This window comes from Rhinoraja longicauda, chromosome 33 (genome assembly GCF_053455715.1).
Source record: "Rhinoraja longicauda isolate Sanriku21f chromosome 33, sRhiLon1.1, whole genome shotgun sequence".
NCBI lineage: Eukaryota > Metazoa > Chordata > Chondrichthyes > Rajiformes > Arhynchobatidae > Rhinoraja > Rhinoraja longicauda.
Window position 1 is genome coordinate 12,010,136 of NC_135985.1, and position 24,968 is coordinate 12,035,103.

Sequence of the window (24,968 nt, forward strand, 5' to 3'; positions counted from 1 at the left end):
TCCCCGAACTCTACTTCTGCTACATCGACGACTGCATTGGTGCTACCTCTTGTACCCATGCAGAACTCACTGACTTCATACACTTCACTACCAATTTCCATCCTGTTCTTAAATATACATGGACTATCTCTGACATCTCCTTACCATTTCTGGACCTCACCATCTCCATCACAGGAGACAGACTAGTGACTGACATCTACTATAAACCCACTGACTCGCACAGCTATTTGGACTACACTTCTTCCCACCCTGTCTCCTGCAAAAAGTCTATCCCCTACTCCCAATTCCTCTGTCTACGTCGCATCGGCGCCCGGGATGAGGTGTTTCACCCTTGGGCATCAGTGGTGTTGTGGCGGATCAGTGTTCTCATTCTTCAGGAAACGGGGGCTTCCCCTCTTCCATTATAGATGAGGCTCTCACTAGGGCCTCTTCTATATCCCGCAGCTCTGCCCTTGTTCCTGCTCCCCCCATTTGTAACAAGGACAGAATCCCCCTCGTTCTCACCTTCCACCCCTTCAGCCAGCATATCCAACAAATCATCCTCCAACATTTCCGTCACCTCCAACGGGACCCCACAACTGGCCACATCTTCCCATCCCCTCCCCTTTCTGTGTTCCGCAGAGACCGTTCCCTCCGTAACTCCCTGGTCCACTCGTCCCTTCCTACCCAAACCACCCCATCCCCAGGCACTTTCCCCTGCAACCGCACGAGATGCAACACCTGTCCCTTTACCTCCTCCCTCAACTCCATCCAAGGACCAAAACGGTCTTTCCAGGTGAGGCAGAGGTTCACCTGCACCTCCAATCTCATCTATTGTATCCGCTGCTCTAGATGTCAACTTCTTTACATCGGCGAAACCAAACGCAGGCTCGGCGATCGTTTCGCTCAACACCTTCGCTCAGCGGTATGAACATTGACTTCTCCAACTTTAAATAGTTCCTCTGTCCCTCTCTTCCCCTCCCCTTCCCAGTTCTCCCTCTATCTTCCTGTCTCCACCTATATCCTTCCTTTGTCCCGCCCCCCCTGACATCAGCCTGAAGAAGGGTCTCGACCCGAAACGTCACCCATTCCTTCTCTCCTGAGATGCTGCCTGACCTGCTGAGTTACTCCAGCATTTTGTGAATAAATAACTTCGATTTGTACCAGCATCTGCAGTTATTTTCATACACCCATAGTTGTTTGCTGTCACTTACCTTGAATTCCTATAGTGTCTCTTAAGTTTTATGTTAAAAGCAAAATCAAGAGAACAGTTTGTATCTTATTTTCAAAGCTGGCTTTATTTCTTGCCATTTCATGGGTTACTTTTATGACAAACTAACTTTCTAATACTTTACATTAATTTCTGTGTCAACAATGTGTATATTTGAAAATATTACGTTATTCTTGGGTGCTATCATATGGAAGCGTATTAAGTTTTTATGATGTCATGAATGTACAATTGAAAAAAATTAAGCAATGGATTAAATGTTTTTTAAATGTTGATTGTGTTTTGCAGCTTTCACACTGTCCCAAGTAAAAAGAATTTTTGGATGTTCAAAGAGTATTCAAACAAACTTAGGTAGGAAATGCATTATAATTTTAAGCCTACATCTATCAATGAAAAAATATGGACTTTAAAAGAATATAATTTTGCGACTAATTCGTGAATTTTATATTAAAATGAATGCATAAAGTGATCTTGACTAATGAACAATGAAAATAATAATACCTCAATTAAACAATGCATAACAGGTCAATCATCATCTCATTAAAGTACATTGATTCCTATTTTCCTAACTAGTAACCATAGTCATCCTTATTGAAATTACACATTAATGCAGTCAGTGCATCTTTCTGCTGTATCGAGCCAATTCTATTATGAGACCATAGTTTCCACCTGCCACGTGTGTACAACTGAGTGATACCTGTGCCATAATTTAAGAACATTTTTCAGAGGGTAAATTACTGTATTTCATATTGTTTCAGAGATATAAAACTAGTATGTTCTGGTTGTCCATTTGAAGCCAATGTTACTGATTCAGATGATATGGCAAAACATCTTGATCAAAACAAGTTCCATGTCTGTCATGTTGTTTCAAAATCCAATGGTAAGTGGAAAAGCTTAACATTCCTGATGTATGTTATTTTACCTCATAGGCAAAATGATATTAATAAAGATTACTATTAAATTGTTTTAAAAATGATATTTGTGATTGTAAATCTGGAAATGTGCATGCTGTAGGTATAGTTCCTTTTATTTGAAAGATAAATATTAAAAATGATCCTATTACTGGAATCATAATTCTTTTTATGGGGAGTGATATACAGAATTTCTTCAATGATAACTGTGATTCTACTACTATTTTTCACAGCTAAAGTAAATATCACTCTATAACCTATCGTCAAATAATCAATATTTTCAGATAGATAGGATAAATGAGCTGATTGTGAGTATAGTTTTGGTTGAAGAAAAAGAAAGCTAAATTCAACATGGTTAAATTAAAAATGTAAATAAGAACAGGAAAGATAAGGTACACAATAAGTTACTTAAACATCCAACAAGCCTTTTCTGTGAAGACAGGAGTTGCAGTGAATCACGAACAACCTTGTTCCATGATTGCCTTGTATCCAAGGCCACAAAAGATGGAGAGGAAAACTCTCTTTAAAATAATTCTGGTTCTTTTTCTTTCAGCTTCCAGTATTATTGACAACATAGTCCAGTAAGTATGCTTTTTTTCAATGTATTTTGGACCCTTCAAATAATTTTGAGGAAATGTTTTTCTGTGAAATTGTATTTTAAAGAGTTGGGATTAGCTGGTTTTGAGTGACTATTTCTTTCTCCATGTAAATAATTTGTAAGCAACTTAAATATCAACATGTAAATTTGGGATGGTATTTCTTCACTTTCAATACCGATTTGGAAAACTTACTGCTTATGATTTATAGGTATATTTTTAATTTGGTTGTACTGCAAATTTATTTTAAGAGTTTTGCAACCAATTATTTGGTTATCATAGATAAATACATTCAATTCCCTTAATTTGCACAAGAGTAGCAGCTTAGAAAAGGGAGACTCGTTGTCAAGCCTCAATAGCTGGCTACTGGGAATATATAAAAGGTAATATGGATGAACTCACGATATGACTTATTTAGAGTAATTATATTTTGCATTCAGCAAACACTTGCACCTTAAATCTGCATTTGACAATTTGTTTTGAATATTTATCTATCACAACATTCACAGAACAGATTCATGGAATAGGTATTAAAATGCAATATTCTCAATATTTTCACACTAAACTGAAACAATGGGGCTTCTTTTTTTCATGTGGAAATCTTTTACAGTTGATGTAATGTCATAAAAAATGTCATTTTATATAATATATTTTGAACATTCATCGTCGATGTAACCTAATTTGAATAGATTTGATCGTTGTTTTATAAATCATGAAAAGTGTAATAAGGTGCAGGGATAACTTAAGAAACCATGTTACTACTCGTATTTCACTTATTAACGTTCTGCTCTCACCTTCCCCAATTCAGCATCAGGATAGAATTCTACTTGACTTCACCTTCCTCTTACCAGCTTTTACCACAGACCATTCTCCACAATTTCAACAGTTCAACAACAACAGAGCTTTATTTGTCATTCGGTACCAAGGTACCGAACGAAATTACATAGCAGTCATACACAAAAAAGAACACAAGACACATGACCCCAACACAAACGTCCATCACAGTGACTCCAAACACCCCCTCACTGTGATGGAGGCAACAAAACTTCCACTCTCTTCCCCACGCCCACGGACAGACAGCTAACATTCCTAATAAAATGGGAACATAGACAACGTTTCCCTCCCCTCCTCTCCTCTTTCAGTATTCGAAAGGGGCAGATCACCATGAAAATTCTGGTGCACTCTTCCTGTTTCCACCAACACCCAATTAACTTAGAGTACTTTCATATGCAACCACATGATATACAACATTTACCCTGTCATTTAGGATCTCCTTCCAGGTGAAGCAAGGATTTACTTGAATGCCCATATATTCAGTGTTTAGAAGGTGGACTGCATGGAGGATAGTAATCATACTTTGGGTGACTGCTTTGCAGAAACTTCTGTTCAGGCCGCAAGAATGACTTTGAGCTTGTACTCACGTCACTTTCCCACTCTGACTTCTCTGCAGGATAGTGACTGTGATAATGCTGAACATGTGCTCAAGGAACAGCACCTCCAACCAGGCATGCTATATCCTTTAAGACTCGATACTGAATTCCACATTTAATCATCCCTCATCTTGTATTTCCAACATTCAATTCTTTTCTGATATGGTATTTCAGATTTCATTTGCCTCTTCCTGTGAACTCATCCTCCGGATGTACTTTTATCACCCTTCTTCAGTTGGCAACACCAGCTCTCAATTTGACAACTGTTACCAGTGGGTTCCTATGTGGTCTAAAATTGAGAAGCCTAAATAGAGTAAATTATGCAGACCTAGAAACAAAGTTGACAGAACACTAGAGGAACTCAGTAGGTCAAGCAGTCCTGATGTAGTACCTTTTGCCTCTCTAGATGTTGTTTGAGCCGCTGAGTTCTTTTAGCGATGTGTGTTTTGAACCAAATGTGGTCAGTCTGACAAGGCCCCGATCCAAACCTTACCTATCCATGAACTCCAGAGATGCCACCTCATCTGCTGAATTACTCCAGTACTTCGTGTTTTGCTTAAGATTCCTGTGTCTGCAGTTCCTTGTTTCTCCAAGCTATTGAACAAGCAGTGGAAGATGGGATTAAGCTGGATAATTCCTTTATAGTTTAGTTTAGAGCATGGAAACAGGGTCTACCGAGTCCACGCTGACCATCAATCACCCATTCACATCAGTTCTATATTATCCCACTTTTGCATCCTACACACGAGGGACAATTTACAGTAGTCAATTAGCCTACAAACCTACACGTCTTTGGGATGTGGGAGGAAATCAGAGCACACGGAGAAAACCCCCGCGGTCACTAGGAGAACATATAAACTCTGCACAGTCAGCACCGTCAGAATCAAAGCCGGGTCTCTGGCACCGTGAGTGAGCCAGCATCTTTACCGTTGCACCATTGTGCCCTTTCCACCAGCATGGATACCTTTTATGTCATAAATTTTCAGAACATATTGTGAAATAGATTACTATTAGAAATTTGTCATTTAGCTGTTATCGATTAATAATAGTAAGGTTATAATGAACAGGTAATCCATACCTATATCATTCCTTCTTGCTTTTTAACATATTGGAAGATTATGTTCATGATTAAGTACATTTGGGGATTCTAATTCCCTGACCCAAAAATAGCTGGAGTGTGTCATTTATTTTGTTTTGATTTTGCTTTTCCTCATTATTTTTACTTTTATAAATGATTTGTACTGCTAATTACCTGTAGGATATAATCTACCTGACAATACAGCAACAGATGTGGGTTGAGTAATTTTTTAAATTTCAATATACAGCTTTGCATCATAAATCAAGCAATTTAAAATTAGCTAATGGGAATGGATTACAAAATAGCACCAAAAGGACTACCGTTTGCTGTAAATGAAGTGAAATCATTAATGAAAATTTACTTTATTATTCATCCATTGAGCTGATTTACAATAAATTTCAAAGGTGGGGTTAGTTTGTACTATTTTTCTTACACTAGACATCTTACTGAGGATCCAATTTATTACCAAATTAGTGATCCAGATATTATGTTTATGCATTATCCAGGTTTCCTTGTAGACAAAATCAATGTATCTGTTTATTATGCTTAATGTAGCATATAGGGCAGAAAAGAGCTATAATTTAGACACAGAGGGTCATGAATCACGCAATAAATGATTAATATCTGGAATTTATACTCTGCTCTTCTATAGTAGATAAAAATTGAAACATTGCCAACACATTCACTGTATATGAGAATAAAATTATCTTTACATTTGTTTGTTATATGCAACTAAGGTGTTATTTTTAAACTTAAAGCCACTTAAAAGAAATCCACTGTTTCTCTTGCATTGAAAGGACATGTAACCATTAGCTATTCTTTGCCCACAACACAGACTTACACTGAAATATTTGCCAATAGAAAAATAAATATGTTGGTATAACAATGTCCAGCAAATTGAAAATATTCAGAGTCATTGAGTCCAAGAGTCATAAAGTCATACAGCAAGGAAATAGGCCTTTCGCCCCAACTGCTCCATGCTGATCAAGATGCCTCAACTAAACCAATTGCCTATGCTTGGTCCGTATCCCCATAAACATTTCCTAGTCATGTACCTGACTTTTAAGTGCTGTTATAGTGCCTGCCTCATTCATCTCCTCTGGCAGCTCGTTCCATAACTTTTTCCTTTTGAATGAACAGGTTGTCCTCAGGTTCATTTTAAATGTTGTCCCTCTCACAGGCTTAAACCTATGTCCTCTGCTTTTGACTCCCCTAACCTGCTGCATTCACCCTATCCCCCCCATGATTTTATACACCTCTATATGATCACCCTTCAGCCTCCTGCCCAACCTCTCCCTGTAGCTCAGCCCTTCGTCCAGGTCAGATCCCCATAGATCTTCTCTACACTCTTTCCAGCTTAATGACATCCTTCCTACAGCAGGGTGACCAAAACTGAACATAGTACTCCGAATGTGGACTCACCAACATCCTGCACCATTGCAACATCACATCTCAACTTCTTTACTCAATACCTGGACTGATGAAAGTCCATGTTCATAAAGCCTTCTTCACCAACCTTTCTATTTGTGATGCCACTTTCAGCAAACTATGTCACCTGTACTCCGAGATCCCACTGCTCTGCAACACTCCCCATGACCCTATCATTCACTGTGAAGGTCCTGCCCTGGTTTGACTTCCCAAAAAAGCGACACCTCGCATGTATCTGCATTAAACATCTTTAGCCATTCCTCAGCCGACTAGTCTAGCCAATCAAGAGGCTGCTGTAATGTTTGATAGCTATCTTCACGATCTACAATACCATCCATTTTAGTGTCAAATTTATTAATCATGCCTTCTACATTCTCATTCAAATCGTTCATATGAACCACAAACAGCAATGGTCTCAGCACCATTTCTGGGACCCTGATGCACCAGGATCCTGAGGCATACCATTCGTCACAAGCCTATAGTCCAAAAAAGACACGTCCGCTACATCCTCACTGGGAACCTATGTCCTTTGGTTTTTGATTCCCCAACCCTGGGAAAAAGATTGTCATAACCTTTTCTATTTTCTTCATGATTTTATACACCTCTGGAAGATCATCCCTTAGCCTCCTGCATTGAGGCACTAAAGTCTTGGCCAAATCTCTCCCAATAGCTCAATTAATTCAATGTTTTTTTTTAATGCAGTAATGCTTACAAATTGGATTCTGTTTAATTAAAAGGTGCTTTCTCTGTTATTTTCCAAGCAAATGTAAAAGTTATTAGAAGCAAGAATTGAAATATATCTTTACATAAATAAGATGTAAACAATAACAGAACATTAAAACAAATACTCATTCATTTTTTGTGTCATCTCTACATAACACATAAATTGCTTTGTCAACTCTGCTTACGGCGAGGGACTCACCAATTCGATTTCTGAACTTTTTAACGCTGAGGAAAATAATCTCAGAATTATGTGAATGGATTTTGTACTACTTGTTTAATTTTAATTTTGTACTTATTCAGATGATAGTATCTGGCCTTGTGGAATGAACAGGTTGAAAATACTTAGGAAAAACTTGCTAATTCCCAAGTCACAATTTGACAAATGTGAATTCAATACATGCAAGAAGGAAGCAATATTCTTTATAATTGGAATGTGTTTCATATTCATTTTCTGACAAGAATCAGTAAGAAGCTTTGTGAGACTAAATATATTAGACAATAGGTGGAATCAAACCAAACCTTCTGGTGTGATGACTATAACTGGTTATTTAGTTTTCGTTCAAAGTTTTGAGTTCATTTTGATAAATTCATACAAAATCCCGACTCACAAAATTCCCAAATCAGCTGACCTATTGTAAGTAGCAAATTTAGGAATGTAATTTCTTTCCGGTGCTGCATCATATAATATGTCTTTTTTCAGCAGACCTGCTCACTCGGAACTCTTAGAATGTTAAAATTAACCAAAATTGTAATTTAAATACATCCTTATTTCTCGGGATGTTTAATGTTAAAAATAAGAGGAAAAAGAATTGGCATTTAGATTACTGCACATACTTAATATAACAAGTCCGTTATTTTCTTCACTTCTTCACCCATTTCCTACAGAAAGGCATTCTGCTTCACTGAACGATATTGTCTCTCCATAGAGTCATAGAGCACAGAAACGGCCCCTTTGGCCCAACCTGTAATCCTGACCAAGTTTCTTAACCGTGCTAATTGCCCAACCCATATGCGCCTGGCCCAAATCCCTCCAAACCTTTCCTATTCACGTATTTATCTAAATGTTATCTCTTAAATGCCGTCATTTTACCCACCTCTACCACTTCTCTGGTTGCTTATTCCATATACCCTCTGTGTGAATAGGTTGCCTCTCAGGTCCTTTCTAAATCTTTCCCCTCTCATCTTAAAGCTATGTCCTCTACTTTTAGACAGCCCCACCAAAGCTTTCTCATGTCCCATTTTTCATCTCCTGATTTCCTTCTAAAGTGAATTGCTATATCTCCTATACTATAGACAATAGAAAATAGGTGCAGGAGAAGGTCATTCGGCCCTTTGAGCCAGCACCGCCATTCAATGTGATCATGGCTGATCATTCTCAATCAGTACCCCGTTCCTGCCTTCTCCCCTTACCCCCTGACTCCGCTATCCTTAAGAGCTCTATATAGCTCTCTCTTGAATGTATTCAGAGAATTGGCCTCCACTGCCCTCTGAGGCAGAGAATTCCACAGATTCACAACTCTCTGACTAAAAAAGTTTTTCCTCATCTCTGTTCTAAATGGCCTACCCCTTATTCTTAAACTGTGGCCCCTGATTCTGGACTCCCCCAACATTGGGAACATGTTTCCTGCCTCTAACATGTCCAACCCCTTAATAATTTTATACGTTTCGATAAGATCCCCTCTCATCCTTCTAAATTCCAGTGTATACAAACCTAGTCGCTCCAGTCTTTCAACATATGACAGTCCCGCCATTCCGGGAATTAACCTAGTAAACCTACGCTGCACGCCCTCAATAGCAAGAATATCCTTCCTCAAATTTGGAGACCAAAACTGCACACAGTACTCCAGGTGCAGTCTCACTAGGGCCCTGTACAACTGTAGAAGGACCTCTTTGCTCCTATACTCAACTCCTCTTGTTATGAAGGCCAACATTCCATTGGCTTTCTTCACTGCCTGCTGTACCTGCATGCTTCCTTTCAGTGACTGATGCACTAAGACACCCAGATCACATTGTACGTCCCCTTTTCCTAACTTGACACCATTCAGATAATAATCTGCCTTCCTATTCTTATCACCAAAGTGGATAACCTCACACTTATCTACATTAAACTGCATCTGCCATGCATCCGCCCACTCACACAACCTGTCCAAGTCACCCTGCAACCTCATAGCATCTTCCTCACAGTTCACACTGCCACCTAGCTTTGTATCATCGGCAAATTTGCTAATGGTACTTTTAATCCCTTCATCCAAGTCATTGATGTATATTGTAAATAGCTGCGGTCCCAACACCGAGCCTTGCGGTACCCCACTAGTCACTGCCTGCCATTCTGAAAGGGACCCATTTATCCCCACTCTTTGCTTTCTGTCTGTCAACCAACTTTCTATCCATGTCAGTACCCTACCTCCAACACCATGTGCTCTAATTTTGCCCACCAATCTCCTATGTGGGACCTTGTCGAAGGCTTTCTGAAAGTCGAGGTACACCACATCCACCGGCTCTCCCCTGTCAATTTTCCTAGTTACATCCTCAAAAAAATTCCAGTAGATTAGTCAAGCATGATTTCCCCTTCGTAAATCCATGCTGACTCGGAACGATCCTGTTACTGCCATCCAAATGCTCCGCAGTTTCGTCTTTTATAATTGACTCCATCATCTTCCCCACCACTGATGTCAGACTAACTGGTCTATAATTTCCCGTTTTCTCTCTCCCTCCTTTCTTGAAAAGTGGGATAACATTAGCTACCCTCCAATCCACAGGAACTGACCCGGAATCTATCGAACATTGGAAAATAATCACTAATGCGTCCACAATTTCTAGAGCCACCTCCTTAAGCACCCTGGGATGCAGACCATCAGGCCCTGGGGATTTATCAGCCTTGAGTCCCATCAGTCTACCCAAAACGTTTTCCTGCCTAATGTGGATTTCCTCCAGTTCCTCTGTCACCCTAGGATCTCTGGCCACTCAATCTCTATACTCAAGGGATTCACTTGATTCCAGCTGCCTATATCATGCCTCCCTTTTCTTGATCAGAGCCTCAATATCTCTTGTGTTAGCCTTGCCCTTCACTATAACGGGAACACGTTGGCCTTAACTCTCAGTATTTCATGTTTAAAACCTGCCCACTTATCAGACGTCCCTTTACCTGCAAACACAACACCCCCCAGTCAACTTATCAAAGTTTCATCAAAATTAGCCTTAACCCCAATAAAATATTTCAACTTTTGGACTTGTCCTGTCCTTTTTTGTATCTTACTAACACTTCAGTCAGCTGTCTAGTCTTACGTCCCAAGAGAGGGTTAAGCTTTGCCTCTTGAGGCCCTTGCTGCTCTTGTTTACGAGTTTGCACAGGCATTCTCAAACCTGAAATAGCTGTTCACTCAAGCTCAAGCCAGATAATGTTTCCTTCTTGGAATCATGTGCTGATAGGACTGTTCTTGTGCTATAATGTTCTATGTTTGTCTGTCAATTCACAGATCCCTGAACCCACTTCCCTACTTTCCCCTTTCATCGGGCTTCTGAACAGTTCTACCATAGGCTATGATACTGCCTCTACCCTCTACCCCATTGTGGACATTGGACTTTGTCTACAGAACAATTGTAGAAATATATTCTGCACTCTGCATATTTCCCCTTTACTCTACCTATTATACTAAGTTTGACTAGATTGTAGGCGGCACAGTAGCGCAGCGGTAGAGTTGCTGCTTTACAGCGAATGCAGCGCCGGAGACTCAGGTTCGATCCTGACTACGGGTGCTGCACTGTAAGGAGTTTGTACGTTCTCCCCGTGACCTGCGTGGGTTTTCTCCGAGATCTTCGGTTTCCTCCCACACTCCAAAGACGTACAGGTATGTAGGTTAATTGGCTGGGTAAATGTAAAAATTGTCCCTAGTGGGTGTAGGATAGTGTTAATGTACGGGGATCGCTGGGCGGCATGGACTTGGTGGGCCGAAAAGGCCTGTTTCCGGCTGTATATATATGACATGATATGATATTTAAGTCTTGTATTATGTGATCAGATTAGATAGCAGGCCAAACAAAGCTTTTCACTGTATCTCAGAACATGTGACAGTAATAAACCTAAACTCCAATGAACTGTCTTGGGTTCAGTGCTGTTCATGCTCTCTCATCCAAATCTCAGTATGTACTTCACTTCCTTGATGTCTTTCTTTAGCACGGGTCCTTACTACATCCCTTGTAACTCAAATACCTGCTTCTGAAATCTATATTTGGCAGAAATTCATTTTTAGAGTCAGAGTTATACATCACGGAAATGGGCCCAACTTGTCCGTGACACGTTAACACTGTCTCTATTGTCACAAATACGTCTAACTACAGAGTATATCCAGTATTTCTGTTTTAATTTCAGCATCTGTAGTAGGTTTGTAAAGAATATCTAGTTGTACAACATTAGGAGTGCATGATGAATGAAAAAGAGGCCTGTGGCTTTAACATTAAGAATTTTTGGCTGACTGTAGTGATACAAGAAATACAATCAGGCAACATGTAGTCTGCATTTGTACAGTACATGTCAGATTAGTTTAGAGGAAAACTTTCTGTTGATCAGACATGAAAATAAATAGAAAACAAGTTTGCTGTGGATAATCACTGGTTGTGGTTATTGGATTTATGATCTAAGTAATAGTATCCTTTCAGACTAGGAAGAGAACAGTTGATCAGCAATTTTATAGGAACTAGACCAAGAGGACCCGTTGGGCCCAAATGTCTCCTGCATTGGTGCAGCACCCTCCCCTCCCCCCTCCCTCCATCCCCCTTCCCCCCCACTCCATCCCCCTCAACCCTCCTTCTCCTCCCTCCCTCCCTTCACCTCCCTCCTCCATCCCTCCTCCCTTCCTCCCCCCTCCCTCGGAGATAGATTTAAACTTCTTCCATTAACACCAAAGGAACAACGGTGAGTAAGGTGGGCCTAAAATTGCCGCGCTATCGTGTATAGTTTTTGTTGTAGTTCAGGAACAAACAAACAAACAAACAAACAAACGAGCGTTTTAGTATATAGATGAGATCGTATATGCAAACTAGGTTTTACGGAGTTAATCTCTAAGAGCACAAGGGGGACAGAAAGTAGAGAAAGACAGTGTCCAGAGTATCTGCTTATCTGTGCCAATATGACTTGTTCAGGTTTAAATCTCTTGAAAATTGAGAGAAAATGGAATGGCTGAAATTGGGAATGGATGAAGATTTGATAAGAAACTAAATGTATCAAAACTAGGTGAAGGAGTATTTGCATAGTGACAGCTGGAGCGGTGTTGTGCATTGGATGACAAAGACGTTGTTCTTAGAAATGTGAACACAGTACAACTGTACACTGCGAGGGCCAGGAAGCGAGCTGGCAAGATCATCTCTGACCCCTCTCACCCTGGCCACAAAATCTTTGAAGCACTTCCCTCTGGAAGGCGACTCCGGACTGTCAAAACAGCCACAGCCAGACATAAAAACAGCTTTTTTTCCACAAGTTGTAGTTCTACTCAAATAACCAAAGCCTGTAGTCTCTTTTTTGCTCTGGTTTATTTTCACCCACATGTTCATGTTTAAACCGTAATGTTGTATCCTTATTGTTTTGATGTGTTTATTCTTTATTCTTAATTGTTAACTGTATGTTTGTGTTGTCATTTGTGAGCGGAGCACCAAGGCACATTCCTTGTATATGCACATACTTGGCCAATAAACATTCGTTCATTCATTAATTCATTCATTCAGTAGGGGATGTAGTAGGAAATTAGGTTGGCAGCAAGGTCAGGGGATGGGAATGGTGAAAGGTTGAAGTGGTCAGAGATAGCCACATCAGGGATCAACAGCGTGGGAATAAAGAGGCCATATAAGATGATACACTTCAGTTTGTGGTCATGACAAGACTGAATTTATAACAGCATTTTAGGAATGATTGGAGGAGACAAAACAGATTTAAATCGCTCAGAATAAAGTCATAGTGTATAGATTTGGAGGGAAAAAGGCTGATATATTGAAGAGGAACTTGAGATGCTGCCTATGTTTGTCTTGGAGTTAGAGCGAAATGGGAAGGAGCTTATAGAAGCCAAAGAATAGATTAAGATCTTGTAGGTGGGCAGATGATGTAAAGTTCTGCAAGTGCTTCAGTGGAAGTCAAAAGACCAACATCTGTGTAGTAAATTGCTCTCCAAACCAGTGGCGCCAACTTTAACTATCCATGCAGCATAGGGATGTTTGGGTGAAGATGACAACTTTGCATGTAGGCACTCTGAAAGGTCTGTTTTTTTCTAATTTGGGGGACAAGAAGTAAAAGGAATTGAAAGTTGGCTTATCTGATCAACAGGAAAGAACAGAAGAGGAGTAAGTGGGCATAAATAAACTTTTTTAAAAAAATGTAGGTTTGAAGAAGCAGTGATTTTTAGCCGATTAAAACTATCTTAAAAATACTCATATTTTGTTGCTTTGAAAGATGATGCATTTCTTTAAGCTCTCAGCTTCTTGTTTTTTGTAGCCACATTAAAACAATTTAAGGCAAACTTTTTTTCATCTCACAGGAGGAGTGAGCAAATCTCAACACTTGACGAAATAAAGACTGAGGTAATTTTGATCATTTTGTATCTGTTGCATTGTATAATCGAAACCTGACAAGCTACTAATGAAAATTCTGTGTCTGATACATTGCAAATGGTTAAACCCTTCATTTAAATGGACTCATTAGTAATGAAAATCTAAAATTACAGTTCACAATCAGAAGGCAGTGGAGGCCAGTTCGTTGGATGCTTTCAAGAGAGAGCTGGATAGAGCTCTTAAGGATAGCGGAGTGAGGGGGTATGGCGAGAAGGCAGGAACGGGGTACTGATTGAGAGTGATCAGCCATGATCGCATAGAATGGCGGTGCTGGCTCGAAGGGCTGAATGGCCTACTCCTGCACCTATTGTCTATTGTCTATTAAATAATTGTGGAGTATTCAGAAGTGGCAAAAATTCAATTATTATTTTTTACTCTTTACATGTATGACTGGTTTATTCTTACAGCATACTGGATGAATTAAAATTTCTGGGTGCTTTAAGGCATGATTTTTCATCTTAAAGGTTGACTCAGTCATGCTTGTGATTCAGCCATTGGCAATTGCACCACAGTGCATTTTATTGGCTGGAAAATTAACATTGGAGCTGACAGAAGATGGCCCATTTTGGAAATGCCCCGCCTCCAAAACAGCCTTGAAGGAAAAAGAAAATAGTTAATGAGGTTGCATTAAACAGTGGCCAAGTGGAAAGTAAAGTTATATCTACATATGAGAAATATTATGGGATAGAGAGTGCTGAGATAGTTATTTTAGATATGTACTTTCCACCTAAAAGGTACTAACATTCTAATTTTAATCCTTGAGACTATGCAGCATTATCTTTTCAAGAGTCAAAATTGTTTATTTGAATAAGCAGATTAAAGTTTTTTGTGTTCCCCCTTTAACTGCATAATTTGTTTTGTTTAATTCAAATTATTAAAATGGTTGTTAATTTAAAATTAACTGAATTTTCTAAATATCACATTTTTGTTCTGGTCAAAATTGTAAAGCAATCATTTTTCTAATTCAATGTTCTTAAAAGTTTCCATTTATGTTCAAACTTTCAGGCGAATTCATCTTCTGCATTACTTGCTATAGAAACTTTGGAAGTTGATTTAACTGCTGATGGGTAATTGAAATATTTTGTACAATTTGAATAGAGTAATTGGCGGTCTGTGCATGGATTATTGAAAATATTTTTTTATAATTAGAAAGTAAGTCCACTGATTGTACTTTTGAAAATCAGAAATGCCTGTTTTTTTTCTCTCTCTAACAGAAACCAGGAGAAAACTGATCAGCCTTTAAACTACAAGGCTGAGAATCCATCTGTGGAAGCTGTGCCTTCACCAAAAGGTGACAAACTAAGTGATCAACAAGACAAAACAAACTCCAATGACAATGTGGAAAGTAATAAAAATATTGAGAATACAGCAGATGGCCCGATATCTGAATTGACTACGGAGAAAGAACATGCTGGAGAGAGAGTTCTGGATAATTCCTCCAACCGACCACTCGCACCTCCAGATACTAATGAAGCACAAGATCTCAAATCAGTGGATAATGATGTAGAAATAGTTCAAGATGAGGTTGAGGGAATTGATGCTTGTGATGAACCTAAAGATTGCAAGACTCTTACGGATTTAATACTGAAATGTAAACAGACAAGGAATGAGGGAATTGATAACGAAAAATGTACTCAAGAAAAGAGCAATGATGCAAATGTGGAACAGAATAAGGATCCCAAAGAAGATGTTTGCTTTGACCAGTTTTTTAGGAGCAAAGATGAACCAGAAGCTGTTGGTTCTGATGTGAGTGAGCAGGGCAGCATTCAGCTGGAACCACTCACTCCTTCTGAAGTTTTAGAACATGAAACGACTGAGATTCTACAGAAAGGGAGTGTGGTGACGGTCACCAAGAGAAAGGGAACTGCATCTACAGAGGAAAATAATAAAGAGACTTCTCCTGCTCCAATACTGCTAAGCTCAGAGCATCTAGAAGAAAATGAAAAGAGCTGAAGTTTTGCATGGTATATTGATTATCTCACTGGACTTCATTCACATATACACATACACCAAGCACACAAGTACTTGTACTGATAAAGGCTTTGATATTTTTATCCTGTTCAGACTATAATTCACATTCCTGTCTTTGAAAAATAAACAAATGGCATGTGAATAGAAAAGACTAAAATCTGCAGAATTCTGTGATAAATGAAGCACCTTTGTATGGGTGCAGTCTTGGCAAGCTCTCAGCTTACCTACGTAAACTTTCAGTGAAAGTGGAATCATTACAAAAAAAGCATAATTATGTCATTGTGCAGCTGTGCAGATAAATCGAATCAGTCATGCACAAGACGACATAATACTGCTGTTGCTGTAACCCAGTGCATATTATTTTTATTAGATTTTGCAATAGATATAGACCGTTTAGGGTGGGTTACATGGTAAACCAAAGTGCAGTTCATCCTTTCCTTTTACTGTAGAAAATAGGATATGTAGTGTTAAGTAATGCTTTATTTGTATTGGCATGTATCTTTCGTTGTTCAGCAGTTTATTCTGCTTATGGCAGTGGACGTACAACGCAGGAACTGCAGGATATGTAACAATGAATTGGGGGTTTTTAACTGCAGTACTTCATAGTGCCAAGCTAACTGACTATATGAGGAAGAATAAAGCTGCTTAAAATTGTACTTAATATTTTTTATCACATTTTTGGTAAATAGCTTCAGATACGTACTTTGCTAGTGATTGGCAGTGGCTTGCTTTGATGTACAGTTTCTGCAGAAAACAACAAATTCCTATTTAAGTATCAAAACTTTAGACTTGATTCTTTTAGATGTGGCTAATTTTACTTTGTTATAAAGGTTTGTTTTATTTTATGAGTACCTGATTTGGAAGAGCACCCTGAAGCTGATATTTGTTCATTTCTGTTAAGTGCATTTTGCTAAAGACTAGTTGAATACAATATAAAATAGCATGCATCAAAAGTTGATAAATCTAATTCACTGATTTTAAAATAGGATAACTACTTTTTAAATTGCTCTTCAAAATATTCTTAGTTCTTGGAAAAAAACCTGAAAATATTCTTTGTCTGTTTGTCAATAAAAATAATTTTAAATATTTTAATATAGAACAGCTTTTCTTAGACTCCAGATTCAAAGCCACAAAACAATATATAAAACTCAATTCCCTTTGCATTGCATAACATATTAAACAGTTGCACTCTCCACTTTATAAAATGAAAACATTTCTTATTCATGTTCTTTGATTAAAGTGGAATCTCCCCTATCATTGCTTAATAACATAAACCTTCTAAAGTGACAATTTTTTCATTGAATTCCAGTGGTCCCTTGGTGTTAATATTAATTTTGATTGGTTTATAGCCAAAAAAAACTAATATACATTTTCTGCAGGATTTCTTAACAAATATCATTTCCTATACCCACATTAATACCAATCCTCTTTCCTTGGATGTTTGGGTGGGCTTGCCCTTTTGTTTGCCATTAAGGTGCTTCTGAAATTATATCTGAATATGTTCTTGCTCATGATATTAGTTGGTTGTGGCTTTTCCATTATCCTCCTCAAAAATCTCAATTGTTGGTGATTTCTCTGGCGAGTTTAAATTTCAAGCGGCTTTGGAATTAGTCAGCTGTATCCTTTTAACTATCAATTAAAACGAATTACCAGAAAATAAAATTGAAAATGTTTTGACACCAATGGAATATGACAAACCCACATGGCCAGTTCTGTTGACCATAGAAGTATTATAAAAAGTTTATGCTTAAAAACGCTATCCTAATGCAAAATTAGAGAACAGATATTGAAGGTGTAAAAGCTCCTCTCTATAATAAAATACATTTGTTTTTCAGACTGGTAAAAGTAATTAATTGCAAAAAGTCCCTTATAACTTGCTTCTTCAAAATGTTTTTACTTTAAGATATTTTATAAAACTTTTGGCTGTAACAAGAGAGAGACTAGGCTGTGGTTTTTATTCCATGTGGGGACATCACATGAGATTTGTTTAATTGCAGTTGCCCACTAAGTCTTTGTAGTTTAGCATGTGCAGTCTACTTTGTATGGGAAAGGAGAAATGAAATGCAGCTTCATCTAATATAATTTCCTTTACAGTTAATTTATAGCAGGGTTGTAAATACTTTTGTATGTGTTTTAAAAGGATTAATTTAGAAATTGTTAGTACTTTACTTTAAGTCTAATCACCATATCTGTATGTTGGAGTTATGTTAATCTTTCATTGTCGTTATACCTCTAAATTGTATATTTACTTGTTCCACTCCAGGAGACTCGCACTTCAGTTCATGATTTGTTCATGAATGTGGGTATAAGATGCAACTGTAAACAAAGCAATGTGCAACTGAATAAATATTATAGATGCCCATGCTTGTGGATCTTGGCAAATGGACAGATGCCAGATTTTAGGCTGATTTACATTATTGGACTAGACTCAGTTGTCCAGAATTTGGACCTCTGAAAATGATAACATTGGTAGCAAACAGTGCAAAGGCTTTTCCTTTCAGTGTGACTATATTTGACACTGGTTAACTTGAATGAGGAAATATGTTTCCATTGCTACTGTTGCTACCTTTAGTTCTGGAATTCAATTGATTCCAATTCAGAGTTAAATTACTGTACACAGGGAGGGGTGAAAATAATGGTTTGTATACTTTTCTTCTTGTAGAAGTTAAATGTAACTTTAATGCCAGTGCCTGCAAGCTCAAATAAAGAAAATGCATCTAATGACTTGTATTTCTGTTTCCGCTTGTCTGTGTTTGTAATGTTATATCTTTCTCTGGTTTTCTCTGCTGTTGGGTCCTGTCATCCTCTCAGCTTCCTTTAATGACCATGTTTCACGTGACAACCTGAAATTTGGTAAGATACATTTCAACTAAGTCTAATTCTGCCCAGCAGGAGTAGCAGGTGCTTGTTCTCCACTTAATTTATTCTTCCATCTCTTCCCGCTGGCCAGAAGTATCAAAGCAAATGTTAGCACGATCAAATTGGAAGAGTGAATTGTGATCACGTAGTAAACTACTAGCTAAATAGTCTGAGGAAGGGTCTCGACCCGAAACGTCACCCATTCCTTCTCTCCCGAGATGCTGCCTGACCTGCTGAGTTACTCCAGCATTTTGTGAATAAATCGATTTGTACCAGCATCTGCAGTTATTTTCTTATACTTATACTCTGGGTCTGTTCCCAATTTATTGTGGCTATGGATTTCTGCTTTCCTGAAGTTTCCGTGTACACCTGAAGCATCGTGTCCATGCTCACCACCAAGTACCCATCAATACCAATCCCAATTTCCAACACATGATCCAATGCTACAATGCTTTGGAAACACATGTGCTCATTCAGCAGTTCTCAAATGGTGTGATGCTTCCACACTCTCAGGCTGTGCGTTCCAGATTGCAACCATCTGTCGAGTGAAAAGCATCTTACCCAGATCCCATTGTGCACCATTAATCATTTGTTCTCCGGTCATAGACACCTCAGCCATGGAGAAAAGTTTCTTAGTACCTATCTTCTCTCGGCTTCTTATATTTTATATACCTCCATCAAGTCTCCTCAGCTCCAAGGAGAATAAGCCCAGTCTATACTCTTCACATAACCGATATATTCCATTCTAGGCAACAACCTCGTGAAAAAATGGACACAAAATGCTGGAGTAACTCAGTGGGTCTGGCAGCATCTCTGGTGAACATGGATAGGTAATTCAACATCCTCCATATGAATCTTCTCCATACTGCCTGTAGTTCAATCACATTATTTATAGTTGGCATCCAGAACTGAGCATAATTTTTTGGATGGGGTCCAATCAATCCTGATCAATCCTGGCCTTTCCAGATGGAGATCAATTCCATCCCTCTGAATAGGTGTCAGATGTTGATTTACCTGCTAAACTAGTGTTTGTGGCAATGTTGCTAAATTGGGGAATAATTCCTTTACCATGGAACAGAACATTATTGTTCATATCTATAAATCTGTTCAAAACCACAGAGAGAAGAGGTATACATATATACTTTATATTTATATGATTTTTTTAATTTTTACAGTCGTACTTTATTTAATAGGAATTCCATGGCCAAAATTCCCAACTATGTGCACTTGTGAAAGGATGAAATTGGAGTATCACCTTTTAATGCAAATATTTTTACTGGTTATAATCAGGCAGACAGAACATCTGTAAAGGGAAGTCCAGTGCTTCAAATTAAATTGCACCCCACAGGGTAATATTTTGCAGTAAATTGCTACAGCTGAATTATACAATCATGTATTTTAGCCAACAGAGTAGTGAGAGTTACCATCAGTGACTGCAATACTTGACTGCATAACTCCAAGAAAGCACAAAGTACATATGTCACCACATAATATTAGATAATTGAGGTGTCCTTTGGAACACACATTGCCCTCCATAATGTTTGGCGCAAAGACCCATCATTTATTTATTTGCCTCTGTACAGCACAATTTGAGATTTGTAATAGAAAAAATTCCATGTGGCTAAAGTGCACATTGTCAGATTTCAATAAAGGCCATTTTATACATTTTGGTTTCACCGTGTGGAAATTACAGCAGTGTTTATACATAGTCCTCCCATTTCAGGGAACCATAATGTTTGCGACACAGCAATGTCATGTAAATGAAAGTAGTCATGTTTCGTTTTTTGCTGCATATTCTTTGCATGCAATGACTGCTTGAAGCCTGCGATTCATGGACATCACCAGTTGCTGGGTGTCTTCTCTGGTGATGCTCTGCCAGACCAGTATTGTAGCCTTCTTTAGCTTATGCTTGTTTTGGGGGCTAGTCCCCTAAAGTTTTCTCTTCAGCATATAAACTTACTTACTGCCCATTATGCCTCCCTCCTGGCATGTAGGGCAACAACGAAGGTCCTCCACTCCTGTCTGTTCTGGGCTAGTTTCTGGAAAACCCCAGGTCAATTTCATAGTTTTCATTTCCTCCTCTACAGTTCGACGCCATGTGGTTTTGGGTCTCCCTCTTTTCCTTTTCCCTTCTGGTGTCCAGTGCAGGGCTATTCTTGGGATGCTGTCTGGTTCTCTTCTCAGTATATGGCCAATCCAGTTCCAGCGCTTTCTCATGATGATGGTATCCATACTCTTGCTGGCATTGAGCATGGAGATCTTGGTTAGTTATGGTGTTTGGCCAAAATATTCTAAGGATTCTTCTCAGGTTCTTAGTATGGAAGACTGACAGCTGGTTGATGTCACTCGCTGTCATTCTCCAGCATTCCGAGCCATATAAGAGGGTGGAGAGGACTCAGATATAGAGGCATATATCTTCAGCTTGATCTTGGTGCTGTATTGCTGGGACCTCCATACATTGTTTAGCATTCTGAAAACATTCTTAGCCTTGTTTAGCCGGTTCTTAATGTCATTTTGTGCTCTGCCATCGTATCTGACTTTACTACCAAGATAAATAAACTCCTCAGTTATGGGAAGGTCGTTTCCATTCACTTGGATTGGATGTTTAGTGTCATTACTTCAGATTTTTTCTGGTTTATCTTCAAGCCAATTTGTTGTGCAAAGATGGGATGTTTTTTCCTGCATGTGTTTGTGAGTGTGGGAGACCAGAGCTATGTCATCAGCAAAATTAAGATCTTCCAATGTTGAGAAGAAAGTTCATCGTATGCCTCTTGCTTGATCTTTGGTTGTCTGACGCATCATCCAGTCAATAGCAATACTGAAGAGTAGCGCTGACATCACACACCCTTGTCCAACTCCTGTCTTCACCTGGAATGTGTGGTTACTATTCCCTACTCTGCAAGAGAAGTTGGCGTAGAAGCTCTTAATTACTTCAACTATGTGCTGTGGGATCCCATACATTCGTAAAATGCCTCAGAGACTGTCCTGGTGGATGCTGTCAAATGCTTTCTCGAAATCAACAAAGTTGATGTATATCTGTCTCTGCCTCTCTGTGCACTGTTCTATAATGTTTCACAGGGCAAATATCTGGTCAATGCATCCCCTCCCACCACGAAATCCTGCCTGCTCTTTCCTGAGCTGTTTGTCTACTGCTTCTGAGTTACGTTGTATTATAATCTTTGCCAGAATCTTGCTTGCAATTGATAGAAGAGTGATCCCTCTCCAATTGTTACCCTCTCTTAAGTTGCCTTTCTTTGGTCATGATCCTAATGATGACTCCTTCTGACCAGTTGTCAGGTATCTCCTTTCTTTCCCAAATAGCTGTGAAAAGTGGTACAAATACTTTGGCTGCAAGTTCTGGGTCCGCCTTAAACAGTTCTGCATTGAGGTTATCTTGGCATGGGGCTTTTCCACTTTTAAGGGACTTAATAGCTATAACAATTTCCTCCTTAATTGGTGATTCAGTGCTAATATCTAGGTCATCCTCTGCTTGTTGAGTGTTAGCCTCTATTATGGGCGGTGTTCTATTCAATACTTCATTAAAGTGTTCCACCCAGCGGGCGACTTGTTCCGTTTCTGTTGTTAGGAGTCGGCCCTTTTTGTCTACAATTGGTGTCTCAGTGGTTCGACGATGTTTCCCACAGATTATTTTGGTTGTCTTGTAGACCTTCCCTTGCTCTCCTTTCTTATTTGCATCTTCTGCTTGATCGGCTAGATCTTCCAGGTACGCCCGTTTGTCAGCTCTGGCTTTCCTCTGAACTGCTTTGTTTGCTTCTTGATATCACATCTTGTATCTGTCTTGCAGCCGTTTGGATTTTGTTTCATTTATTTGCTCCTTTAATTTTCTCCTATTTTTAATGGTTTGCCATGTGTCTTCCGTTATCCATTCGTTCTTTATCTTCTGCTTGAACCCCAGGCAGGCTTCACTGGTTTTCACATAAGCTATTTTGGTTTGTTCCCACACAGTATTAATATTAATATTATTTGCATTTGGTTCTGTGTGATCATCCATATCTACTAGTGCCTGAAACCTGTTCCTTAATTGTAGCACGAAAGAACTTTTCACTTTTGGGTCATGTAATTTCTCAACGACAAACTGTTGCCTGCCTGTCTTTTTGCTCCCTGTTTTCCTCAGTTTAATTTTGAGAACAGCCAGGACCAGGTGATGGTCGCTACCAACATCAGCTCCCCGTTTAACCTTAACATCAAGTAATGAGCGTCTCCATGTGCCATTATCATCAGGTGGTCTATCTGGTTCTTATCCCTTCCATTTGGAGAGTACCATGTTAGTTTGTGGATATCTCTGTGCAGAATGAGGGTCCCTCCAATTACTAGATTGTAATTGGTGCAGAGTTCTATTAGTCTCACCGTTCTCATTTATAAAACCACAGCCCTCTGTGCCCATAGCTCTGCCCTGGACTGTGTTGTTATTTCCAACCTTTGCATTTAGGTCCCCCATCACAATCTTCATGTCATGTCTTGGTGCGTTTTCTAACTCAGCCTGTAGTTGCTCATATAATTCATCCTTAACACTATCATCACTATCGTTTATAAGGGCGTAACACTGGATGATGGTTGTATTAATTTGCTTCCCCTTCATTCTGATCTTCATGAGTCTACTATTGACAGGTTCCCACTCTATCAAACTATTTTCTACTTCTTTCTTTAAAAGGATGGTTACTCCTTCTCTATGATTCTTGTCATCCCTTCCCGAGTACAACACTGTCTTCCTGTGCTGGTCCTAAGTCTCCCTGATCCTGTCCATCTGCTTTTGCTTACTCCAAGAATGTCTAGGTTGTAGCATCTCATCTCTGATGTCACTTGTGCTAGTTTCCCTGTGTCGTACATTGTTCGTACATTCCAAAATCCTATCCTAGTCTTATGTTTGGCATTCAGAACTTTCACCTTCCTGCCGGTAGCTTCCTTTCGGCTTTCACCATTGACATTCATCCTAGCGTCTGTCGATAGCCCTGGAAGTCAGTCACGCCCAGTAGTGTTGATTCCTTCAGCTGGTGTTTCCGTAACATATTCGTTTTACGAGGCGGGGTTGTTAGCCCTGTGCTCAACCCCCAACCTGGAGGACCAATGGATCGCTCTTCGTCTTGTCTCTACCCTTCGACCTGTCCAGCCTGGGTAACCCTAACAGGAGACGAATCTCCCGCTGGCATAGCTCTAGGGGTCACTGAGACACACAAGCTCCCCGACCACGACAAGGTTGCAATCCAATGGGGAGTTCAGCATATAAAAAGGCACGCTCAATTGAGTTCAGATCGGGTGATTGACTTGGCCACTCAAGAATTGACCACTTTTTAGCTTTGAAAAACTCCTTTGTTGCTTTAGCAGTATGTTTGGGATCATTGTCTTAGAAACATAGAAACATAGAAAATAGGTGCAGGAGTAGGCCATTCGGCCCTTTGAGCCTGCACCGCCATTCAATATGATCATGGCTGATCATCCAGCTCAGTAGCCTGTACCTGCCTTCTCTCCATACCCCCTGATCCCTTTAGCAAAAAGGGCCACATCTAACTCCCTCTTAAATATAGCCAATGAACTGGCCTCAACTACCTTCTGTGGCAGAGAATTCCACAGACTCACCACTCTGTGTGAAGAAATGTTTTCTCATCTCGGTCCTAAAAGACTTCCCCCTTATCCTTAAGCTGTGACCCCTGGTTCTGGACTCCCCCAACATCGGGGACAATCTTCCCGCATCTAGCCTCTCCAACCCCTTAAGAATTTTATGTTTCTATAAGATCCCCCCTCAGTCTTCTAAATTCCAGCGAGTACAAGCCCAGTCTATCCAGTCTTTCCTCATATGTAAGTCCCGCCATCCCAGGGATCAATCTGGTGAACCTTCTCTGTACTCCCTCTAAGGCAAGAACGTCTTTCCTCAGGTTAGGAGACCAAAACTGCACACAATACTCCAGGTGCGGTCTCACCAAGGCCCTGTACAACTGCAGCAGAACCTCCCTGCTCCTAAATTCAAATCCTCTTGCTATGAATGCCAACATACCATTCGCTTTCTTCACTGCCTGCTGCACCTGCATGCTTGCTTTCAATGACTGGTGCACCATGACACCCAGGTCACGTTGCATCTCCCCTTCTCCCAATCGGTCACCATTCAGGTAATACTCTGCTTTCCTGTTCTTGCCGCCAAAGTGGATAACCTCACAT

General features: G+C 39.5%; 1 protein-coding gene across 6 annotated transcripts in view; it reads left to right on the forward strand.

Moving 5' to 3' along the window:
- The window catches only part of znf280d (zinc finger protein 280D), a 67,902-nt gene extending 49,254 nt beyond the window's left edge, over positions 1 to 18,648 (forward strand). For 5 of the 6 annotated variants that reach the window (XM_078427533.1, XM_078427537.1, XM_078427539.1 and 2 more), the window contains 6 exons: positions 1,496 to 1,558; positions 1,966 to 2,087; positions 2,672 to 2,699; positions 13,895 to 13,937; positions 14,973 to 15,034; positions 15,182 to 18,648. In XM_078427533.1, the coding sequence (XP_078283659.1) occupies positions 1,496 to 1,558; positions 1,966 to 2,087; positions 2,672 to 2,699; positions 13,895 to 13,937; positions 14,973 to 15,034; positions 15,182 to 15,920 (1,057 nt within the window). In that variant the 3' untranslated portion in view covers positions 15,921 to 18,648. The remainder of the gene's footprint in view (positions 1 to 1,495; positions 1,559 to 1,965; positions 2,088 to 2,671; positions 2,700 to 13,894; positions 13,938 to 14,972; positions 15,035 to 15,181) is intronic. The other variant, XM_078427536.1, reaches the window with a different exon arrangement.
- The last annotated feature ends 6,320 nt before the right edge of the window (positions 18,649 to 24,968 follow it).